Source organism: Pieris napi, chromosome 23, assembly GCF_905475465.1.
Source record: "Pieris napi chromosome 23, ilPieNapi1.2, whole genome shotgun sequence".
Lineage (NCBI taxonomy): Eukaryota > Metazoa > Arthropoda > Insecta > Lepidoptera > Pieridae > Pieris > Pieris napi.
In genome coordinates this window covers 1,607,267-1,628,527 of record NC_062256.1, presented here as the reverse complement: position 1 = coordinate 1,628,527, position 21,261 = coordinate 1,607,267, and the positions used below count along the sequence as shown (strand labels likewise).

The 21,261-nt window shown below is 33.3% G+C and overlaps 2 protein-coding genes across 5 annotated transcripts in view; one reads left to right on the top strand and one right to left on the bottom strand.

The window, feature by feature from the left end:
* LOC125061407 (leishmanolysin-like peptidase) overlaps positions 1 to 21,261 on the top strand; it is an 86,635-nt gene that overhangs the window by 25,426 nt on the left and 39,948 nt on the right. The gene's annotated exons all lie outside the window — the stretch shown is intronic.
* Positions 17,317 to 20,722, bottom strand: LOC125061408. The gene is made up of 3 exons (XM_047666857.1): positions 20,610 to 20,722; positions 19,306 to 19,922; positions 17,317 to 17,494 (listed from the first exon to the last, which is right to left on the bottom strand). The coding sequence occupies exons 1-3, from the start codon at positions 20,644 to 20,646 to the stop codon at positions 17,330 to 17,332; spliced, it is 819 nt and encodes a 272-aa protein (XP_047522813.1). The 5' UTR covers positions 20,647 to 20,722; the 3' UTR covers positions 17,317 to 17,329.

The window sequence follows — 21,261 nt, the reverse complement described above, 5'->3', positions numbered from 1 at the left end:
TCAAGTGCATGCTTATTGAAGTTGGCGCCTATTGCGGTGACCGAGTTGGTGGACCAAACTTATTAAATTCGTCTTCATTTTCTATTTATCAATTATTATTACTATGTAGGTAAAGAATATCTAAACTAATATTATAAAGAGGAAAGATTTGATTTTTTGTTTGTTTGAAATGAATAGGCTCCGAAACTACTGGACTGATTTCAAAAATTCTTTCACCGTTGGCAAGCTACACTATTCCCGAGTGACATAGGCTATGTTTCATTTTCAAAAAAATTAGGGATGCTTACTAAAACTTGAATAATCTAACCCAAGATGTAAAAAAATAAACAAAAAACTTCCTTCAATCGTGTGCGCTGCGAAAACTATTAATGATAGAACAAAATAATGGATTACAATTTTTCAGGACACATCACTCATCTATAAAAAAATCACACATTCACATAAGCTACAATTTTATGGCATAACCACCAAAAAAGCATGGTGGATTGGTGTTCTCTTGCCTTTTCTCTTGAATAGTTTACTACTATGTAATATAACTCTACTAGTTGTATATATGTGCGTTGGAAATAAATATATAAATATATTAATACTATAGATTTCTGCTATGAGGTTGAAACATTATAGTAGTTACAATGACGCAGAAGCTACGACCTTGCGTTGCGGTCCAGATTGCTCAAGGCCGCATTGCCAAAATGCTAAAAGAAATTATCAACAATACTGAGAAACTATGAAAGGTCAGTTTCTTCATACTCTGTTTTATCAGGCTGATTGAAGGTGGATTATGGTTCTATTGCGTTAGAGACTTGGCAACTGGTCCAAATAAAGATGAGCTTCAATCAATTCATAAAGAGAGATTTGACGGCTCATTGGTCTAGTGGTTAGTACCCCTGACTGCGAATCCATGGGTCCCGGGTTCGATCCCCGGCTGAGACAAACATCGATGTGATGAGTATTTGGTGTGTGTTAGGTCTTGGGTGTTTAAATATGTATTTATATGTCTATCTATCTATAATATGTATGTATATCCGTTGCCTAGTACCCATAACACAAGTTTCACCAGCTTAACATGGGACTAGGTCAATTGGTGTGAATTGTACAATCATAAAAATATAAAAAAATCTGCTTAGATATATAGCCCCTTCTATATATCTATGCAGATTATTATGTAATGTATGAACTTAAAACTACTGTACCACCATTAGAACACCCCATTATCCCCACAGTATATACATATATTTAAGAATATTCGTAAAAAGGCCGAGACTAGTTAATAACCTAAATTGTTATCAGTTTGATTGACATTTATCAAATTAAAATTCACTTTAATACCGGCGTCAACTTCTTGTCAGAAATTTGAGATTTCAAAGTTATTAAACGCTTGAAATGGCTGGATATATTAAAAATTCCTTTGAATGTCAATCATAATGGTCTAAATATTTCATTATTATTAATAAATTGCAGAAATGAGTACGAATTAAAATTAAATTCCTAGAAAAGAAAATATCTTACCAATTCTTAAAACCGGCAACGCACTTGCGAACCTTCTGTTAATGTACACATTTCACATGGTTCATGCTGTTTGATTGTGTCTGTAAATACCTACAACACACACACACAATAATAACCATATGTGCCACTGGTTCATTATTAATATTTTTTAAAAAAATAATAAAACAAAAACAAATTTAAAAAGTTTGGTCCCTGTGGCAGTGTACCTTTAACGCTGGCAGCATTTCCTCGCTGTATTGCGATACTTATTCGTTGAGCCAGGAAAGCACCAGCTCTGGGTTCACCGATACTATCTACCAGGCGCTAATTTAAAATTTTAATTTGCGACTGTGCACTTGAACCACGGCCCAAGAGTCTTTACTCCAGAGGGAACAAAATCGAAGTTGGAGGAAAGACTCTTATACTATAATATATATATATATATAGTCAAGTCAATAGTCAAAAATCATTTATTCATATAGGTGACACAATGTACACTTATGAACGTCAAAAAAGAAATTACATTAAATGCTTCTAATTTTACATTTACTGCCAGTTCTCAAAGGCGTAGAACGGAAGAGAAGAACTGGCAATAAACTCTCCGCCACTCTTTTTAATCGCCAAGTTTTTTTCTTACACAACGTTTGGGAGCTGCAACCATTACACCATGTTCCACATGACATGACATCTTAAGTAATAGATAATAATAAAATAAATTAAAAACAAATATTTGTCCTCTATCAGCAGTAGGTGAAATACACTTACAATACACGCACTTACATTCTCGTGGGAACAACACGCAAATTTAGACTCTTATAATCCTATTTTTTACACCTGCTCTGCGGCCTATTTTGCTTGTCCAAGGGAGGCGAGAAGGGGCTAACGTGTAAGCCCTATTATTATTGATTTTAAAAAAGTTCAAAAAACCAAACAGCTTAATACATTTAAAATACAAAATTTATTTATAGAAAACGAGAAACGCTACGTTTCTATCGATTTGCTAAGTCCGGAAATAATTGCGTTGCCATGGTCAATGTCAACTGTCGCCGTGACGCTATTTACTGCCTTCTTGCCTTGGTCACGCACGATATAAATCCCGCTAGATGGCGGATTTAAATTGTCTCTGCACAAACGTAGGTTTGATCCCCGGCTGTGCACCAATGGAGTTTCTTTCTATGCGCATTTAACATTCGCTCGAACGGTGAAGGAAAACATCGTGAGGAAACCGACATGTCTTAGACCAAAAAGTCGACGGCGTGTGTCAGGCACTGGAGGCTGATTACCTACTTGTCTAGATTTAAAAATGTTCATGAAACAGATTCAAACAGGCCCAGACCTAAAGAGGTTGTAGCGCCACTGGATTTTTTCCAGCCCAACATAAGGCTATTCATTAATTAAAAAAAAGTGCATACGTACAAAGTACACATGTCAGAAGTGAAACTTCTTTAGCAAACTAATTTTTAAGTTGTTTATATTTACACAAATCTAAAACTTTAGATTTTAGAGACTTAGAGGGAGGGAAAAAGGAAGATATGTTAGGAATTTAAATATTAAAAGTGTGGAAAAATTATAAATTTAATTTTTTTAATTTATTTCTTCAATAATAAAAACACGTGGCATTTTAATTTACAATTCGTCATTTGAGATTTCAATAAATTATTTTGCATTTAAAATTTTAATTTTAAAAATAGTATTTCTATAAGGTAATTCGCCCTTCTCACTTTCTCTCAATCGGTCTCAATAGCTGTCTCCCTTTTCTTCGACAAAAACGCTGCACATCTTCGTGACGTTTTCGTACAAAATTTACCCTCATGATCTTCAGAAGTTCACTTCAAATCTAATGTTACTAAAAAGGATACATAGAAAATTATCTAACACTACTTACAGCCTCTATTAAGGGAATACACTGTTCTTGTGTACTATTTTTTCCACTTACCACTGTTTAGCACTTAAGACTAACGTGCACTTACACTAATTGATTGATTCGAATGGTTCTGTTCTTGTCAATCTTCTCACTAGGTCCGTGGTGTCAAGATGAATAGCCTCGACACAGGTGGAGCCTTTCGTGGGCTCCAGCAATCTTCTTGATTATTTTGGTGACGTTTACTATATGGCGAGTATTTAACGGATTGTATTCACAATAGGAATACAAGAAATAAGGGAAAACGTTTCCAGCCGTCTTACAGGTTGCAGAAAATAAATACTTCATTTATGGGCATAAGTATACGCTGCTATAACATGATTCCTAGGTCAATATTGGAACTGCCTTTAAACAGATCCAAAACACATATCAAAAAAACCTTAATGACTACCTGGGAGATAAAAACGCTTGGCAATAATTCTAATTATATTCTTATAATTTGATTTGTGTGTAATGGTGAATGTGGTAAATCACAGAACAGATTTTTATTTTTTTTTACTTATGTAACTTTAATGACGTTGAGGTTTATGACATTTTCCTTTGAATAATTCTTATGTAGAGGGAGGGCAAAACTTGCTGAGTTTCTTGCCCGTTTTTCTCAGAACAAGGGTCCCTGGTAGTTTTGCGACCGGATGGCGTAGTCTTGCTCTTTCGTTTTAGTAAACGTTTTTGACATTCATAAGCATTCCCTAAGACGCATCTAAATTGAATAAACGAATTTTGATTTTTTGATTGTATGAGGTATATATATAGTTTTATTTTTCTATACATTCACTTCAGTAAGCTTCCGGCAAATATTACAGCCCAAGGTGAGGTCCGAGTCTCGCAGGAGACCCTTGTGCTAATCGTGGGGTTAACCCGTCGTTCGGCGAGGTACTCTCTCCAAACAGCCCTGAGCTGTCAATGCCCTCAGGCCAATATCGATATATATGTCACCGTAAAATTGTAAACACCGTTAGATTGTAATCTATCTCGCGAGATTGTAAACTGTCGAAAGATTGTGAACCTCAACGAACTGTTTACAATTTAAGGTATTATTATTCGGTAGTTATATGAAATTGTTGGGAAGTAAAATTAATCTGTAATTGACCAAAGAAGTTTGAATGATAACTAAGTTAGTGAAGTACAATCTACCGAATAATGATACGTTAAATTGTAAGCAGTACAGCTGAGGTTCACAATCTTTCGACAGTTTATAATCTCGCGAGATAGATTACAATCTAACGGTGTTTACAATTTTACGTTAACATATATAAAAGAACTAGCAGACCGGCCAAGCGTTGCTGTGGCTAAGGTGTTAGTGTTATTACATAGTAGTAACCTATTCAAGGGAAACCGTAGGAGAACACCAGTCATGGGGACCACCATGCTTTTTTGGTGGTTATGCCATTAAATTGTAGCTTATGTGAAACGTTGGTACTTTCAACACAGCGCCATCTGTTAGAATTGTGACTATCAAATAATAAACAAATATTTTGCAATAAAATAATATTGCGGATATAAATTGAGATGTAAGCTATCCTATCTTTTAAGTTAGATCAAACAGTGTGCAAATTTGATTGAAATCGGTTCAGTAGTTTAGGAGTCCATAGCGGACAAACAACGTGACACGTAATTTTTATATATTAAGATAATTATCCGAGGAAAATCCGGCCTCGTTTATAAAATTTATTCATGTTTCGAAGTGTTTGAAATTTATAATATCTTGAACTTTATTATTAACAATTTTCTTAACTAAAAACAATAACTAACCTTAAAATATAATAACTGAAATATATTATTAAAAGGAGTCCCTTTAGGCGAAGTTCCCAAGATACTTTGAATAGCTAGACTAATTATTTGTCCAAGTAAAGGTAGTTGCCAGCTCTTCGGTCCCCTGTGATGTCGACTAACCTTTTTGCTATTAAATTATCCTTAAACAGCCTTATAGGTTGACCCCAAGGGTCTCGACACCGAATGGGACAAATAAAATATAAATATTAATTAAGACGATATTTTAAAATTGATGAGTTAAAAACATTAGTATGCTGTTTTTAATAATACATTTTCTGTATCATTTAAGTTATACTAACTTCAAAAATCGTAATACAGAAAATGGTGCCAGTATTAAAGGAAGTTTTTAAATTTATTTATTATTATTACTATGTAGGTTTATTTTATAAATAATTTCAGCAGAAGTGTAAACTCAAACTAAAAATAACTTTATTCAAATAGGTAAACAAGTACACTTATGAACGATAGAAAATAAGTTAAATTAATTCTAAATTTACATTTACTGTGTTGCAGTATCTGAAAAGGCTATCTAATATATAAAATTCTCGTGTCGCGGTGTTTGTGGTTAAACTCCTCCGAAACGGCTTGACCGATTCTCATGAACTTTTGTGTGCATTTTGGGTATGTCTGAGAATCGGACAACATCTATTTTTCATCCCCCTAAATGTAAAGGCCGATTTACATTATCTTAGTGTTTAGGAGAGTGCTTTAGGATAGTACTTTAGTTGAAACATGTAAACGCTACTTGCTTTAGTAAACGCTACGCAAAAGAACTTGCCTTTCAAGTTTTACTAAAGCACTCTCCTAAACACTAAGATAATGTAAATTGGCCTTTAAGGGTAGGGTCCACTCCTAAATTTATTTTTTATAGTTTTTTTTGTTTTCATTTTTTTATGTTACAACATTAAAACTCCTATTTTTTACTATAGTAATTTTTATTGAGCTAAAAAAAGTTTCCTAAAAATTACATACATGGCAAAACAACGTTTGCCGGATCAGCTAGTTATTATTATAAATAGTTACCAATGTATCAGTGTGCCGAGCTTGTGTTGACGGCCTTTAAACGAATGGCATGCTCTTTCGTCCTATCGGAAACTCATATTTCATAAATCTATTTAACGATGTGTACATTTGCATAAACATACAAAGACGTGTTCCGTCAAACAATTTTCACGGTCTAATTAGATTTCCACACTTGAATTGCGGCGTGTGGAAAATCGTCGAAAATCTTTAAGGAAAATTAACATAATTTTGCATTGTCTGCGTATGTTTATATTTAAGCCCCCGCATTTTGATATTCAGTTAAAACTTTTAGCAAACAAGAAAAATGTGTACTGAACAACGCTAGTTCATTATTTGCGATATTGGTTTTAAAATAAGTGTTGTTTGATGATTTGCTGTTTTAAAAGAGTACCGAGAGTTTTTACGCCGGCTTTTTCTCTCGGCCTACACCCTCTGTCTTCTTTGCCGATGAGTAGGGATGCCTACAAATTCAAATTTAATGACGTGGAATAAGTGATACATGTATCTTATGTTCCATAATAAACAGATTTTTATTTTATTTTATATATTTTTACTTATTACGCGTTATTACGAACCGCCGGAAACGGCCAAAGGGTCACGGGGAAAGGCCTCCTCCAGCTTTTTCCAGAACCATGGCTCTCTTTCTCCATTCGCCTTCTGCTGACGCTTCTGTATCTTCTATCATATCTATCTTTATATATATAATTCTTCTGTGAGTGTGTATGTCACTGAACTTCTCTCAAACGACTGGACCGAAATTTTTTGTGTGTGTTCAAGGGGATCTGGGAATGGTTTAGATTCACAAATCAGCCCGCCAGATGGCGCTGCAGTCGGTACTTTCATACTTTGCTTTACTAATCGCTTGTAATATCATGCAGGACAACGTCTGGCGGGTCCACTAGTATTATATAAAAATGAAACCCGTTTTCCGTTGTCACGACATAACATGAAAACGGCTTGACCGATTTGTCTGATTCTTTTTTTATAATATACCTTGAAGTACGAGGATGGTTCTTACGGAGAGAAAAATTAAAAAAAATGGAGCAAAAAAGTCTAAAAACAACACATTTCTATATTCCCATACAAAATATTCGTAATAATATTTAAAGACCATTTGAACTTTAATACCATATCATAAAGTTCAAGTGTTAGTGGAGGGGTTCCGGGAAGGTAAATTTTTATTTTTTGACATAATGTATTTGTTGTATTATCAACTGTCTTTTTTTTATCTTACTAGCTAGACCGGTGTCCCGAATAGCAGAATAATTATTAAAAAAAATAAAGCATCGACTGTTTGGCGGTACGATGTTCGCCAGGCTACCTAGCATATAAAAATTAACATTCATAGTTTGAAGTAATTTTATTCAGATGTTACAGGAATTACATTTGTGAATGTGGGCGGATAAATTACGTTAGAACATTGGAATTTCGTATAAAACAAATATTTAGACGTAAAATGAAAAGTGTGTTAGCTCTCTTAGCAATATGTTAGTATGGTGTTAACATATAGAAATGTTATATAAGCTATAAAGACAGAATTGAAGTGGAAATTGTTTGGTGGGTTTAAAATTAAAAATCGTTTTAAATATGACTCCTGGAATTAAACCTTGTTTAAAACAAATGAGCAGTATTCAGCGTGCGACTCTCATCCCTGAGGTCGTAGGTTCGATCACCGGCTGTTCACCAATGGACTTTCTTTCTATGTGCACATTTTATATTCGCTCGAACGGTGAAGGAAAATATCATGAAACCAAAAGACCCAAAAAGTCGACGGCGTGTGTCCGGCACAGAAGGCTGATCACCTACTTGCCTATTAGATTAACAAATTATCATGAAACAGATAGAGCAATCTGAGGCCCAGTCTTAAAAAAGTTGTAGATTTTTTTGAGCGATGATCTATGAAAAAACCTTTTTTTTTTGATAGCCTACCAACTTTTCAGCCTACCTAATATATTTTTTATAATGATTGATTAACGAATTCTATAACATTTAGTTAAACCGGGAGCGAGTGAGCTGAAGGGTTCAGATTAAGAGCCAGTAGGGTCGCGAGTGCGCTGCTGGACTTTATTCATACAACCATTGTGTTTTTTTTATTATTTTAAGAGCGAGACGGCTCGTAAGGGCGTAGCCTTTATTCATTCAACAATCGTGACTTTTATTATTTTAAGAGTCAGAAGGCTTGCGGGTGCGTTGCCGGCCTTAATTCATTCAACGATGGTGTTTTTAAATATATTCTTCGTAGAGGTGAAAATGTTGATTGTACAAAATATATTATTGTAGTAATAGTAGGTATATCTTACCTCGAAACATGATTAATACATATATATATATATATTATAGTATACATATGTGTTACTGAGTTAACAGTAGATATTTAATAATTTTTATTAATTTTTTCTAAGCCTTGTAAATCTTTTAACCTTTTTGTTGATATTATGTAATCCATCTTTGGCTATATATTTATAATTGATTTTCTGTCGGATTACGAAATAGATATAATAATTTTTAAGGTTTTTATTTAACTACGATGTATTTTTTGTCATAATATTTAACCGGATATTAATAAAATAGCTTTCTACGCATAAATCTATGACATTCGAACTTTGAACCATAGATTATGTTATGTTAAACATATTATGTAACATTATAAATATTTATTGAGAGAGATTGACTGATTATTATGAACTCGTAATTAAGAGCCCTAATGATGTCATCCAACAGTTGCAATTCTCAATATATTTCATGAATAGCGCTGATGTTGCAATTATGTACAGAAACTCGTGATTGGAATTTATTAGGAGGTTAGTAGTAATCCATAGAGAATTTTATTTTTTAATTTTCTTTTTGGATTGACAGTTGACAGTGCGTTATTAGGAATATTTTCTTTTTCATGTAATAGGAGGCAAACGGGCAGGAGGCTCACCTGATGTTAAGTGATACCGCCGCTCATGATCACTCACAATGCCAGAAGGCTCGCAAGTGCGTTGCCGGCCTTTCTAGAATTGGTACGCTCTTTTCTTCTTTTCGGTTCCACATAGTGGTGGTGCGCGGCAAAAACTGCCTTAGAAAACGCTCAGTTGTGGAACGACGGACGTCGAGGTGATACGGATGGTATTTTGTATTTTGCCTTGACGTCCGATGATGAAACTCAGCTGCATTTATTTATTTTTTGTAAACATCTCTTTCTCCTTGGCGCGATAGACAGTCCCTTGTGCAGAGGCTGTTTCAGCGCAGCGTGGAAGTTGCTCCATGAAGCACGCGAGAGCCCAGGAAACTTCTGAGCTTGACAGATAAAATGGGCGACTAAGTGCGGAATCTAAGTCCACATATATATGTGGACTTAGATTCCGCACTATTAAGCCAACTTGCTTATAGTATAAGATCCCGCTATACAACGACCTTCACCGAGATGCTTATTTAATGAAACGTATTTTATATTTAATTTAATATGTCAATAAATATAATCCATATGGGTTGTCTAGCAAATTTCAGTCCAGAGTATGTTTAATTAATAATTTAAAAAAAATATTTTTTGAAACATTTCACCGGTATGATTATTAGATAAATTCTATACCAATCGAAAGTATGAAGCCCATAGAATATGCAAACTTTATGCTGCCCATTCTTTTCCGGTCACAACTATCGGGTTGCCAGGTATAAACAGGTAAATCTGTACTAGCATTTGCAACGGTCTGTTTATTGAATGAAATTTAAATGAAATTAAAGATTATTTTATTCTGAACACGGTGGTATAGGGTTGGCTGCGAAAAATCAGTCCAGAATTGCGGTTGTCGAATTTTAAAAAGTAAAATATTGCTCCAAGTGAATGTGTGCGACTGAGAACCGACCATCCCATGCGATAGAAGAGGACACAGCATAGCAGCTGTTTAAAGTCCGCCCACTTAAAGAAAGAGAGTGCGCATGCTATTTGGGCTTGGAAAAGAAAAGGATAGCGATGGACTCGTATATACTATGCATCATTTTGGAGTAGTTTATTATTTAAATAGAGAAATAGTTATTTAATTTTTTTTTTAATAAATTAATTATTTATGTGTATATTTTTTGTGACACTAAAGTATATATAATATATATATCACCGTAAAATTGTAAACACCGTTAGATTGTAACCTATCTCGCGAGATTGTAAACTGTCGAAATATTGTGAACCTCAACGAACTGCTTACAATTTAACGTATTATTATTCGGTAGATTGTAGTGAAGCCGTCAAATTGTGAAACGGTTCGCACCTCGAGCGCTGATTGGTCGGCTTTATAGTAGACCGTTATATGTCCATAGAGTTAGGAATGAAACAAGGGTATCGGTCAAATAAAATGTAAATGGTCAAATATAATCTCGCGAGATAGATTACAATCTAACGGTATTTACAATTTTACGTTAACATATACATCTTTAGTAAAAAAGAAGGTTATAGTGATTCATATTTAATACTAGCCTGATTAAAAATATTGATTGAAAAAAATTAAAAAATTTACTACATGCAAATTATAAATCTATAAATGTAAACAGAGAAATTGAAATCAATTGAAACTATTGGAAAGAAATCAAAACTTATAAAAGTGAATTTTTTTAATCAGGGTAATCTTGCAAATTTTATTTTTATTATAAGAAGACAAAATAAAAAAACAACAATTAAAAAATTACTTCTATTTATTGTAAAAAATTAAAAATACAATTTTTTTTTTAAATTATTCAGAATCCGAGTCATCGGACATAAAACTACGATCTTCAACTTCTGAATCTTCTTCGTCATCACTCTCTGTTTCACTTTTTTCGACAATGTCTTCTTTCTTTAAAGGTGTATGATCCCCAATGAATCCTACTGGTTTTAAATATTCATCTAAGAACCATCCGCAGTTCTCAGGCTCAAGTTTCACATATATTTATAGATTTATAATTTGCATGTAGTAATTTTTTTAATTTTTTTCAATCAATATTTTTAATCAGGCTAGTATTACATATATATGAATCACTATAACCTTCTTTTTTACTAAAGATGTAAATATACTTTAGTGTCACATAAAAAATATACAAATAAATAATTAATTGATAAAAAAAAATTAAATAACTATTTCTCTATTTAAATAATAAACTACTTCAAAATGATGCATAGTATATACGAGTCCATCGCTATCCTTTTCTTTTCCAAGCCCAAATAGCATGCGCACTCTCTTTCTTTAAGTGGGCGGACTTTAAACAGCTGCTATGCTGTGTCCTCTTCTTTCGCATGGGATGGTCGGTTGGGACCTCTCAGTCGCACACATTCACTTGGAGCAATATTTTACTTTTTAAAATTCGACAACCGCAATTCTGGACTGATTTTTCGCAGCCAACCCTATACCACCGTGTTCAGAATAAAATAATCTTTAATTTCATTTAAATTTCATTCAATAAACAGACCGTTGCAAATGCTAGTACAGATTTACCTGTTTATACCTGGCAACCCGATAGTTGTGACCGGAAAAGAATGGGCAGCATAAAGTTTGCATATTCTATGGGCTTCATACTTTCGATTGGTATAGAATTTATCTAATAATCATACCGGTGAAATGTTTCAAAAAATATTTTTTTTAAATTATTAATTAAACATACTCTGGACTGAAATTTGCTAGACAACCCATATGGATTATATTTATTGACATATAAAATTAAATATAAAATACGTTTCATTAAATAAGCATCTCGGTGAAGGTCGTTGTATAGCGGGATCTTAGACCATTAATTAGCCGTCCAATTAACAGCCTAGCAGTTTAACTAGCGGCCTGAAAGATGTTCAGACTGTTGATTAAACAGCTAGGCAAATTACTTGGATCTATGACGTTTCATTACTTCCCTAGCCTGTTGACTTTTAATTTAAATTTAATTCCACTTTCTGCCACTCTCTAACTCGAAACGAAACTCTTCAAACTGTCAATATGGCATCGGCAAACAATAACTTTGATGGTGTTTTACAAATTTTCATGAAAAACATCAATTAGAATGGAAGAGTGTAGTGACAATAATAATGTGAATTTGACTCAAGCAATTTAATTTTAAACGAAATATTTTTTAAATCATATATTTATCTTTTTTATTTCTTCCAAATAATCTAGCTCTATCGTACGAATGGCCTAAGCATTAGCCAGCCAGTTCATTAAATGTTGTAACAAACGCAACGGCTGAATATCTTACAGGCCGTTAGTTAAACGGCTAGGCTGTTAATTGAACGGCTAATTAAGCTAGTTGGCTACGACATATACATAGGAATATTTGTGACAAATGATTTATTATTCGTATTATAGTTTTCTTTACTTGCAGCAAAGTCGATATATATAGTATATTACCGCATCCTTACTGACTAAAGCCAATATACTCGTAAAAACAAAAGATATTTACCTTATCTTACTTGTCAATGTAAGAAGTTATTAAGTTAATAAAGTTTACATTTACCAGTAAACGTATAGCGGGGGAAGAACTGGCAAAGAACTCTCAGCTACGATTTTAAAGCCTTAAGTTTTGTACAAGGAAAATATAAAGTCCAACAAGGGCATTAAGCCATTCACTTGATGTATTAAAAGAAAATGTATATATGTGTATGTCTTATATACATCCTGTTTAATCCCAAAATAAATCCCTCCTGTCTCTAAAACGATTTAAAATTTTTGGGAAAACTATATCCTCGAAATCCCATCACATAAGTCTTCCTTTCTTGGCGATGGAATTCACTTACTGTCCCTATTAGCTTAGCTCCTTCTCTATCTTCCTTTAAATCTCTACCGTACAAACATTATCTGTCCACATCGTACTACTTTCGTACTAACTGATGTGAAACTGATTTAAAATTACCGTGATTCATTTGCATTTTTTAATATTGTTCTATTCACTGTTTACATATGTTTTAATTGCTTTGTTTTGTTCCATTCGTTGCATAAATAGTTGTTTAGTATTACTATATATAGTTATGTCTCATGTATTTTTGCACTTCTTGCTTACGTCATCTAGTTTTTATTATTTTAGTTGCCCTCCTTTTCATTTAATTAAATAATAAATGCCTGATTATAAAATAGTGTTAAATTTTTTATTAAAAAATGTTCTTATGGTGTAAATGACTATGACATAATTAAATTATAATACGGCTTAATCTTATATATAAAATTCTCGTGTCACGTTAGTTACCATACTCCTCCGAAACGGCTTGACCGATTTTTATCAAATTTTATATGCATATTCAGTAGGTCTGAGAATCGGCTACTATCTATTTTTCATACCCCTAAGTGATAAGGGTTGTCCACTCCTAACATTTTATTTTTATTTTTTGGACGAAATTTTAATTTTTTTTATAATGTGCCATTAAAAAATACATACAACCCTAAATTTTCACCCCTCTATCACCAACCCTTATTTGTTATTTGTTAGTTAAAATCTTATGACTTGAACTCTGAGGTTTATATAGAGAAAAAGGTAGGCTAAGTAAAATCACATTAAGGAGAAACGAAGTTCGCGGGGGCAGCTAGTGTAAATATTATAAAAACTTTATTGTTTACATTGAAATTGCTCCAAAACTACAAGATTTGAAAATTCTTCCACCATTCGAACTCTACGCTATCCCTAATGAACATAGGCTATGGAATATTTTCAGAAAAGTTAATGAAATTACTATAGTGTAACCCAATAAAAATTACTAAATCGCGTACGTTGCGGAAACTATTGACAATAGAGCAATGTAATGTACTACAGTTTTATAGAAGACAACAATATCTACAATACCATATGTCTAACAAAAAAAAAATTGCATTTAAAAGTCTATTTACCGAGAAAAGCATCGAACATGATACGATAAGGAAAATATAAGGAAAATAGCAAAATGTTGCGTAAAATTATAAACTTATTCAGATTTAATTTCGTCTAACGAGACTTTATTCTTGGAAGTATTTAAGGAAAATATATTCAAGAATTTCTTAATACAAGAAATTTTCCCGGTGAGCCTCCTGCCCTTTGCACCCGGTTATAAATCATCTCTGATATAGGTCCTTACATATGAAATTGGCGTATTTCGTACTGGCCACTTTAATCACGATGTTCTCCTCTTTGGTAAGGAATTCCAAATTCAAATTTGTACAGCTATTTACTCATGTATTTGTGCTTCGATGACCGTCATTCATTTGTTTTTTTCTTCTGTTTGCGTCACTCATTTTACAAAATGGAAAACTTAAAGTATAGCATTATTTACGAGTACGAGTTCCGCCGTGGGTGCTTGATTATTTCATAGGCATGTAGGACTTGAGAAGCATTCTGTGCGTGGCACAGGTCATAATATTATGACTTCCAATATGAAGTCTGAAGTCCTGCGACGAATCACGGCTGCGATGGATTTTTCTTTCAATATGCTCGTACGGTGAAAGAAGACATCGTGAGGAAACCAGGATGTTTTACATCTAAAAGACGTTGTTAAACACAGATCTGATTATCTACCTGCCTAGATAGAATTAGTGATAAGAAAAATGATCAGATTCAGAAATCTAAGGCCCAGACCTTACCTACCATACCTACCATACCTACCATACCTACCATACCTACCATACCTACCATACCTACCATACCTACCATACCTACCATACCTACCATACCTACCATACCTACCATACCTACCTTACCTACCATATCTACCTTACCTACCTTACCTACCTTACCTACCTTACCTACCTTACCTTTCATACCTACCATACCTACCATACCTACCATACCTACCATATCTACCCTAAGTAGAAATTTCGAGTGCGAAGTGAATTTTGACAGTTACGATACGATGTTGTAGTGAACCAAAGACGGATATATAGACAACGGCATTATATAATACGCGTGAGAAGTGTGCAACCTTATTTCTTCAATTACATAAGGTGAAGACAATACGAGAAACATTCGAGGCAATATAACAACTGATCCGTTGTTTTAGCATCTTCTACGACATTTATTATGGGGAGTGCTTTGAAGGATTGTTCGGACTACTATCTGCGGCTGAACTCCATCATCAGAAGAGGCAGAAGGCGAAATTCCATTATTTCTATAATACCTGGACACATTTATTTATTTATTTATTCTTTAACAATTATTATTATTTTTAATTTATTATACTTTTACACAAGACTTCATTACTTATACTCCTAACTTTTACTTATAGATTTTTTTTTTCGGATAAGTATTATTTTTATTACATTCTTTTTCTTTTTTTGCGACTGAGGTGCAAACTAGCTGCTGTAGTCTCTGGCAGAATGACTAGCACTGTGGAACAGTCTGCTCCACAGCATAATGCTGGGCCAGGGCCAATTACACACTTAAAACGTAGCTTGTTCTTTAAAAGAAATTTTCGTCATTCATTGTTTTTTCTCTGTATCTGTGTGTGTGTTTTGTTAGTAATAAAATATGTTATGTCTATGTATGTGTCAAAAACGAATTGCCTTAAAACACGTAGAAATGTATCTAATTTCAATGGAGACACAATAAAGGAAATTGCTACACATTATTTCCTAAACATATTCATGAAAATTTGTCGGTGTGAAAATTCACACGCGTGTCAACTTGAACTTAATAACATTGTTTTTGTGCAATCCGTATGATTATTAAATTATGCTTTTTATTATTGTCCTACTATGAATTAAATACATTTACTAATGTTTAGAGAATGTTGTCTGTGTGTTTTTTTGTTATAATTTAATAATATCTGAGTATATTTATTGTCCAATAAAATAGATTTCCTCTTCACTGTCAGTGCCATTCTGTTGTGGAATGCAGCCGTGACCTCGCTAATATCTTTTAAGAATCATCTAAGATTGTACCGATAAACATTTGTTTTAGTTACGCTGTGCATATATTATTACATCTCATAACTCTTCCTTTCTTGGCGAATCCTTTAAGGTCTCTGGAGTTAGGCTATGAAATTCACTTCCCGTCCCTATTCCCTTAGCTCCTCTATCTTCCTTTAAATCTCTACTGTACAAGCATTATCTGTCCACATCGTATTCCTAACTTGCTTGCTTACTGGTGTAAAACTGATCTAAAAATATCGTGATTCATGTGCACTTTTCTTTTTCATGTGTAATTTTTTTTTTGTTTTTTTTTTAATTTTTACCTGATCACTGTTTACGTAAGTTTTAATTGCTTTGTTTTGTTCCATTAGTTTTGTCTAAATAACTATATGTCTTACGTATTTTTGCACTTCTTGCTTGTCTTATCTTAATTATTATTGTTTTTCTCACAGTGGTTGCCTGCAAGAGTTCTCGTAAGCGCCAATTGCCCTCCTTTTCATTTAATTATGTCATTTTTAATATATTTTTGAAACGAAGTGTTAATAAATAAATAATTTTAAGTTATGTCTGATATATATTTTTTTACCTTATTATGTTTGGAATGTTAGTAGTAATACCACTAATTTACATTCTTTAACTTTTTTCCTGTTCTGTGATGTAAATTAAGTGTTAATATATTATAATAATAATATAATTTTATTCATGGCAGAAATATAGACGTGACAAAAGTTATCTAATGATAGTTGTGGGTGACTAGAATTTGAAAACAATTTGTTTAACGAAAAAGTAATCTTGATGAAACGTCTAATAAAACAAAAGTAACATATAAGATTTTAAGTTATAATCCGCACATACTTAATTATTTATTTATTTATTTACAAATAAAAAACCAGGTTACATAAGTTATTAGGCAACGGGCGCCCTTATCGCTAACAAGCGATTTCTTCCAGGCAACCCTAATATGGAACAATAAAAAGAAATGGGCGGGCCATACCGCTCGAATGAACAATGGCAGATGGACAAAGAGGGTAACAAAGTGGAAAGGGCCACCAGGAAAAAGAAAGCGTGTTCGCCCTCTTGCACAGTGTGCCGACGAGCTTAAGAATGTTAGTGGAGAGGATTGGGAGAAAAATGCTCAAAATAGAGAGAGGTGGAGTCAATTGGAGGAGACCTATACTCAATAAGAGGTTCTTGGAAAAAAATAAAATATATATATGTGTATGTATTTTATGTGTGTGTATATTTTGTAACTTTTTGTAAATTTTTCAAGGAATAAATGAGGCTTAATTATATTAAATTTAACTGGTTAATAACATAAAAATATCTATCCTTTATTGAAAACTTTAGCTTCCCTTTTATAAGCGTCTCTCTTACTCTTCCCCATCTGCAAAACTCTTCTCACGAAGGGATCTTTTTTGAGTGCTTCTCTGACCATTGTCTCGTCTATATTTACAACTGTTGCTGGTGTCGTGGAACCTTGAATCACCTCCTATAATGACTTTAAATTAATATAATTTTTATCTTTAAAATTGTACTCGTTATTTCATTAAGTCATCCATATATTTATACTAGCTGATCCGGCAAACGTCATTTTGCCATGTATAATAAAAAATAGGGGTTGATCGTAGAGGGGCGAAAATTAGGGGATGTATGTATTTTTTAATGCTGTATCATAAAAAAATTAAAATTTATCTAAAAATTAAAAAAAAATTAGGGGTGGACTACCCTTAACATTTAGGGGCATGAAAAATAGATGCTGTCCGATTCTCAGTTATACCCAATATGCACACAAAATTTCATGAGAATTGGTCAAGCCGTTTCGGAGGAGTTTAACCACAAACACCGCGACACGAGAAATTTATATATTAGATTTTCACTAAAGTACAGTATAAACACAATTTGTCGGAAAGAGGCGAAATATTTTAGGCAATTGCTCAGATTTAGGTTTCATAAATGGGTAGGTATATAAACAGTAACACATCTTCTCTATTAAAGGACTGTTAGATTTCTGCATCTTCAATTGATAGGCACGAAGATCAGCCTTCCAGGACCAGGCATGTAGTTTTTGTGTTCAAATTCCTTGCAGGCTAGCTTTTAGGCGAAACTTGCCGCAGTCTGACAGTTTACAAATTACGGAGGGAATAAAATTTTTTGGATTTGCGTTCCCTAATTGCCATCATTTCCCATAAAATCTGATAAAAGCCAAGAGGCTGATTACAGATGGATTAAGAATTAAAAAAAAAGTGTTGCAAGTGTTGAGGTACCTCGACCTCATGGTGATTTTGTCGTATATCAAATAGGCTAATAAGTATTATTATAAGTATTTCGTTTGTAATAACATTTATTACAAACGAAAACACACACACATAAACACACAAAATAATAATACTTAAAGAAAAAAAGAAAATAAGACATCAAAAACAATAAAAATTAAAAATTCCCTTTTGCCATTCGGTTCGCTTCCACTGTGCAATGCGTGTGTACTGTGGTTGTAATTGGCCCTGGCTCAGCATTATGCTGAGGAGCAAAAAGTTCCCCAGCGCTGGTCATTCTGCCAGAGACCACAGCAGCTAGTTTTCGCCTCTAATAAAATAAAATAAATAATAATAATACCAAGTAGAAAAATAATAATAATAATATTAAAGTTAGAAGTGTGAGTAATGAAAAACGTGTGTAACGGTGTATCTATATATATATTTATAAGAGAAAGTCGTGTTTGTTACAACACTTATAACTCGAGAACGGCTGGACCGATTGCCATGGTTTTTGATTTGTTGGATTTGTTTCCGTCCCGAATAGCAGAATAAGCAATAAAATATCGGATAAGTTATCGAATAAAAATAAATAAATTAATTTTACGAATGCAAAAACCATATGGTGCCATCTGTTGACAAAATTACGCATCATTTTACGTCGAATTCGTGTCAGTTCAAGAAATTCCGATCTTGAGGTGAATGAGGAGATGCATAACCATGCTTTGATCCTGATCAAAAGATGTTGGATATCAGAAAGTGCTTAACATGCAGTATCGCCATATTGACGCTAGAGAGAAGATGCCTAATGTGTAAAACTGCCATTCTTCTTTCGTAATGGCAAGCAATAAAACATTTCTGTATTTGCAAAAAAGTTGTATTAATGTAATACTTAACATTAATGAAATCCTAAAATAAGTTAAATTAAAGTAACAACGATATTATAAGGTTGTAGGGCGGAACGAAATTAGCCAGGTCAGCTAGTAATAAATAAAAGTTTAGTGGAAAAGCGAACCCAGAACGCTTAATCTAAAGTCACGAAACCTACCTGTTTGTGAGTAACGTTTCCATTCTTCAGTTTATCCATTTCCTCTAACAGTGTATTGAAGTTTGTCCTCAGCGTTTTCTTTTCTTCTTTCAACAAATTCATTATTCTATTAACCAAAAAGTTCTGCTTTTTCAACACTTCTTCTATTTCTGGACGTTGAAAGATATTTAAATTCACTTCTTGACTAATTTTGTTGGTTTCCAATTCGCGAATATACTTTTTCGCAAATTTCTCATTTAAGTCTTTTCTATCTGTAAGTCTATTCATTTCTTTTATATCCCTCTTCTCTTCTTTATTTTTAACAAAAGCGTATTCTGGATTTGCAGTTGGTATTTTAAAATTAAATCCAACAGTGGTTAGATGCGATTTTTTTCGTTGAAGTACAAAATTATCTAATTCGTGCTTTATTTCATCGTTATTGCGATATCTTTGTATAAAAGGTGTTATTTCATTATACTTATTTGCATTAATTAAATTTGTATTTATTTTTGGCTCTGAGTTAGTTAAATCTTTCGCGATATAATTGTTTATTTTGTCCAAAGTTATTGAAAATTCGTTGAATACTGTTTCGTTAGACGATTTGTATTCAATTTTGACGTCGTATATTTCCTTAAACGCTGCGGGAAATTTTCAGATTAATGAGGGTTTTTGTATATTGCTTTTAATTAGCCTGTTTTTAAAAAGAAATTTAATAAAAAAATTGTAAAAAGAAATACCAAGGACTTTCTATGTGAGCATTTAATTTAACTCGTATCGTGAAGGAAAACGGCATGCCTTTGTCCAATCGACATGTGTGAGGCACAGAAGGCAATGTTCACGAAACAGACAGAAATCTGAGGACCAAACCTAAAAGGTTGTTTAGGCGCCACTGTTTTTTATTCCCACCTTAACCTTTATATTCGCACCTTACTCAAACTCAAAATATCTTTATTCATATAGGTAAGTACATTTATGAACGTCAAAAAAGAAGTTAAATTAATTGTAAATTTACATTTACTACCAGTTCGAAAGTCAAGGGCGTAAAGCGGGCAAGAAGAACTGGCAAGAAACTTTCCGCCACTCTTTTTAATCACCAAGTTTTGAGTCATACAAATTGTTTGAACTGATGAAATCTCATTTAAGTATTCGTGAAATTTATAAAAAGCTTTACTGATTAATTTACATTTATCGAGGGGTTTGAATTTATTTAGTGAGGTATACAGCATGTATTATTTAAATACATAATAGACAAGACACAGTCATATACTTTAACGAGAGAAATCCCGTGGAAATTACCGAAACAAAGAAAATTCCGAACGTCTTACCAGCTACGCAGTGAAGGAAAATCAATAACATTTCCATTATTTATTTATGGCTTTTCATATTTTCTCGTAAAATATTAGCTGAAAATAAATTTCAAATAACCTATTGTTCGACTCTCGACTAGAAGTTTCGTTGGAGGATTTTCGTCAATGACAAAGAATTATATCTTTTTAATTATTTTTGTTATATTATAAACTCTTTATAACGAATTTCAAGGGACCCGGTCATTTTTGTTCGTTATATAGAGAAAAAACAAATTTAACCAATTACAATAATTTCAAATTTTATTACTATCAATAGGTGAATTATTTTGGTTACTGGCCATCTTATCACTTAACATCAGGTGAGCATCCTGCCCGTATGCCCCCTGTTCTATAAAAAAAAAAGTGTGCGTGTACTTAAAGGTCGATTTACATCAAACGAACATAGAGCTAGAGCTAGAACAAGAGCATTCTTTCGTAATCTTTTAGTGTAAACGAAAACTAGAGGTATCGATTTACATCAAACGAACATAGAGCTAGAGCTAGAACACAAGAACGCTTTGAAAAGACCGCTCAGTGGCGCGAGCACGTCCGAACACGCTAGAACGCTCTAAGCAACTGTTCGCGCGCTCTTGCGCCGTTTACATCAAGCGAACGAGCATTCTTAGAATAT

Coding starts and splice junctions, on each gene's coding strand:
- LOC125061408 (XM_047666857.1), bottom strand. CDS start 20,646: ATGGAAATGTTATTGATTTTCCTTCACTGCGTAGCTG. Junction 19,923..20,609: donor TTTCCTTCACTGCGTAGCTG/GTAAGACGTTCG, acceptor AATTTCCCGCAG/CGTTTAAGGAAATATACGAC. Junction 17,495..19,305: donor GAAACGTTACTCACAAACAG/GTAGGTTTCGTG, acceptor AAGTCATTATAG/GAGGTGATTCAAGGTTCCAC.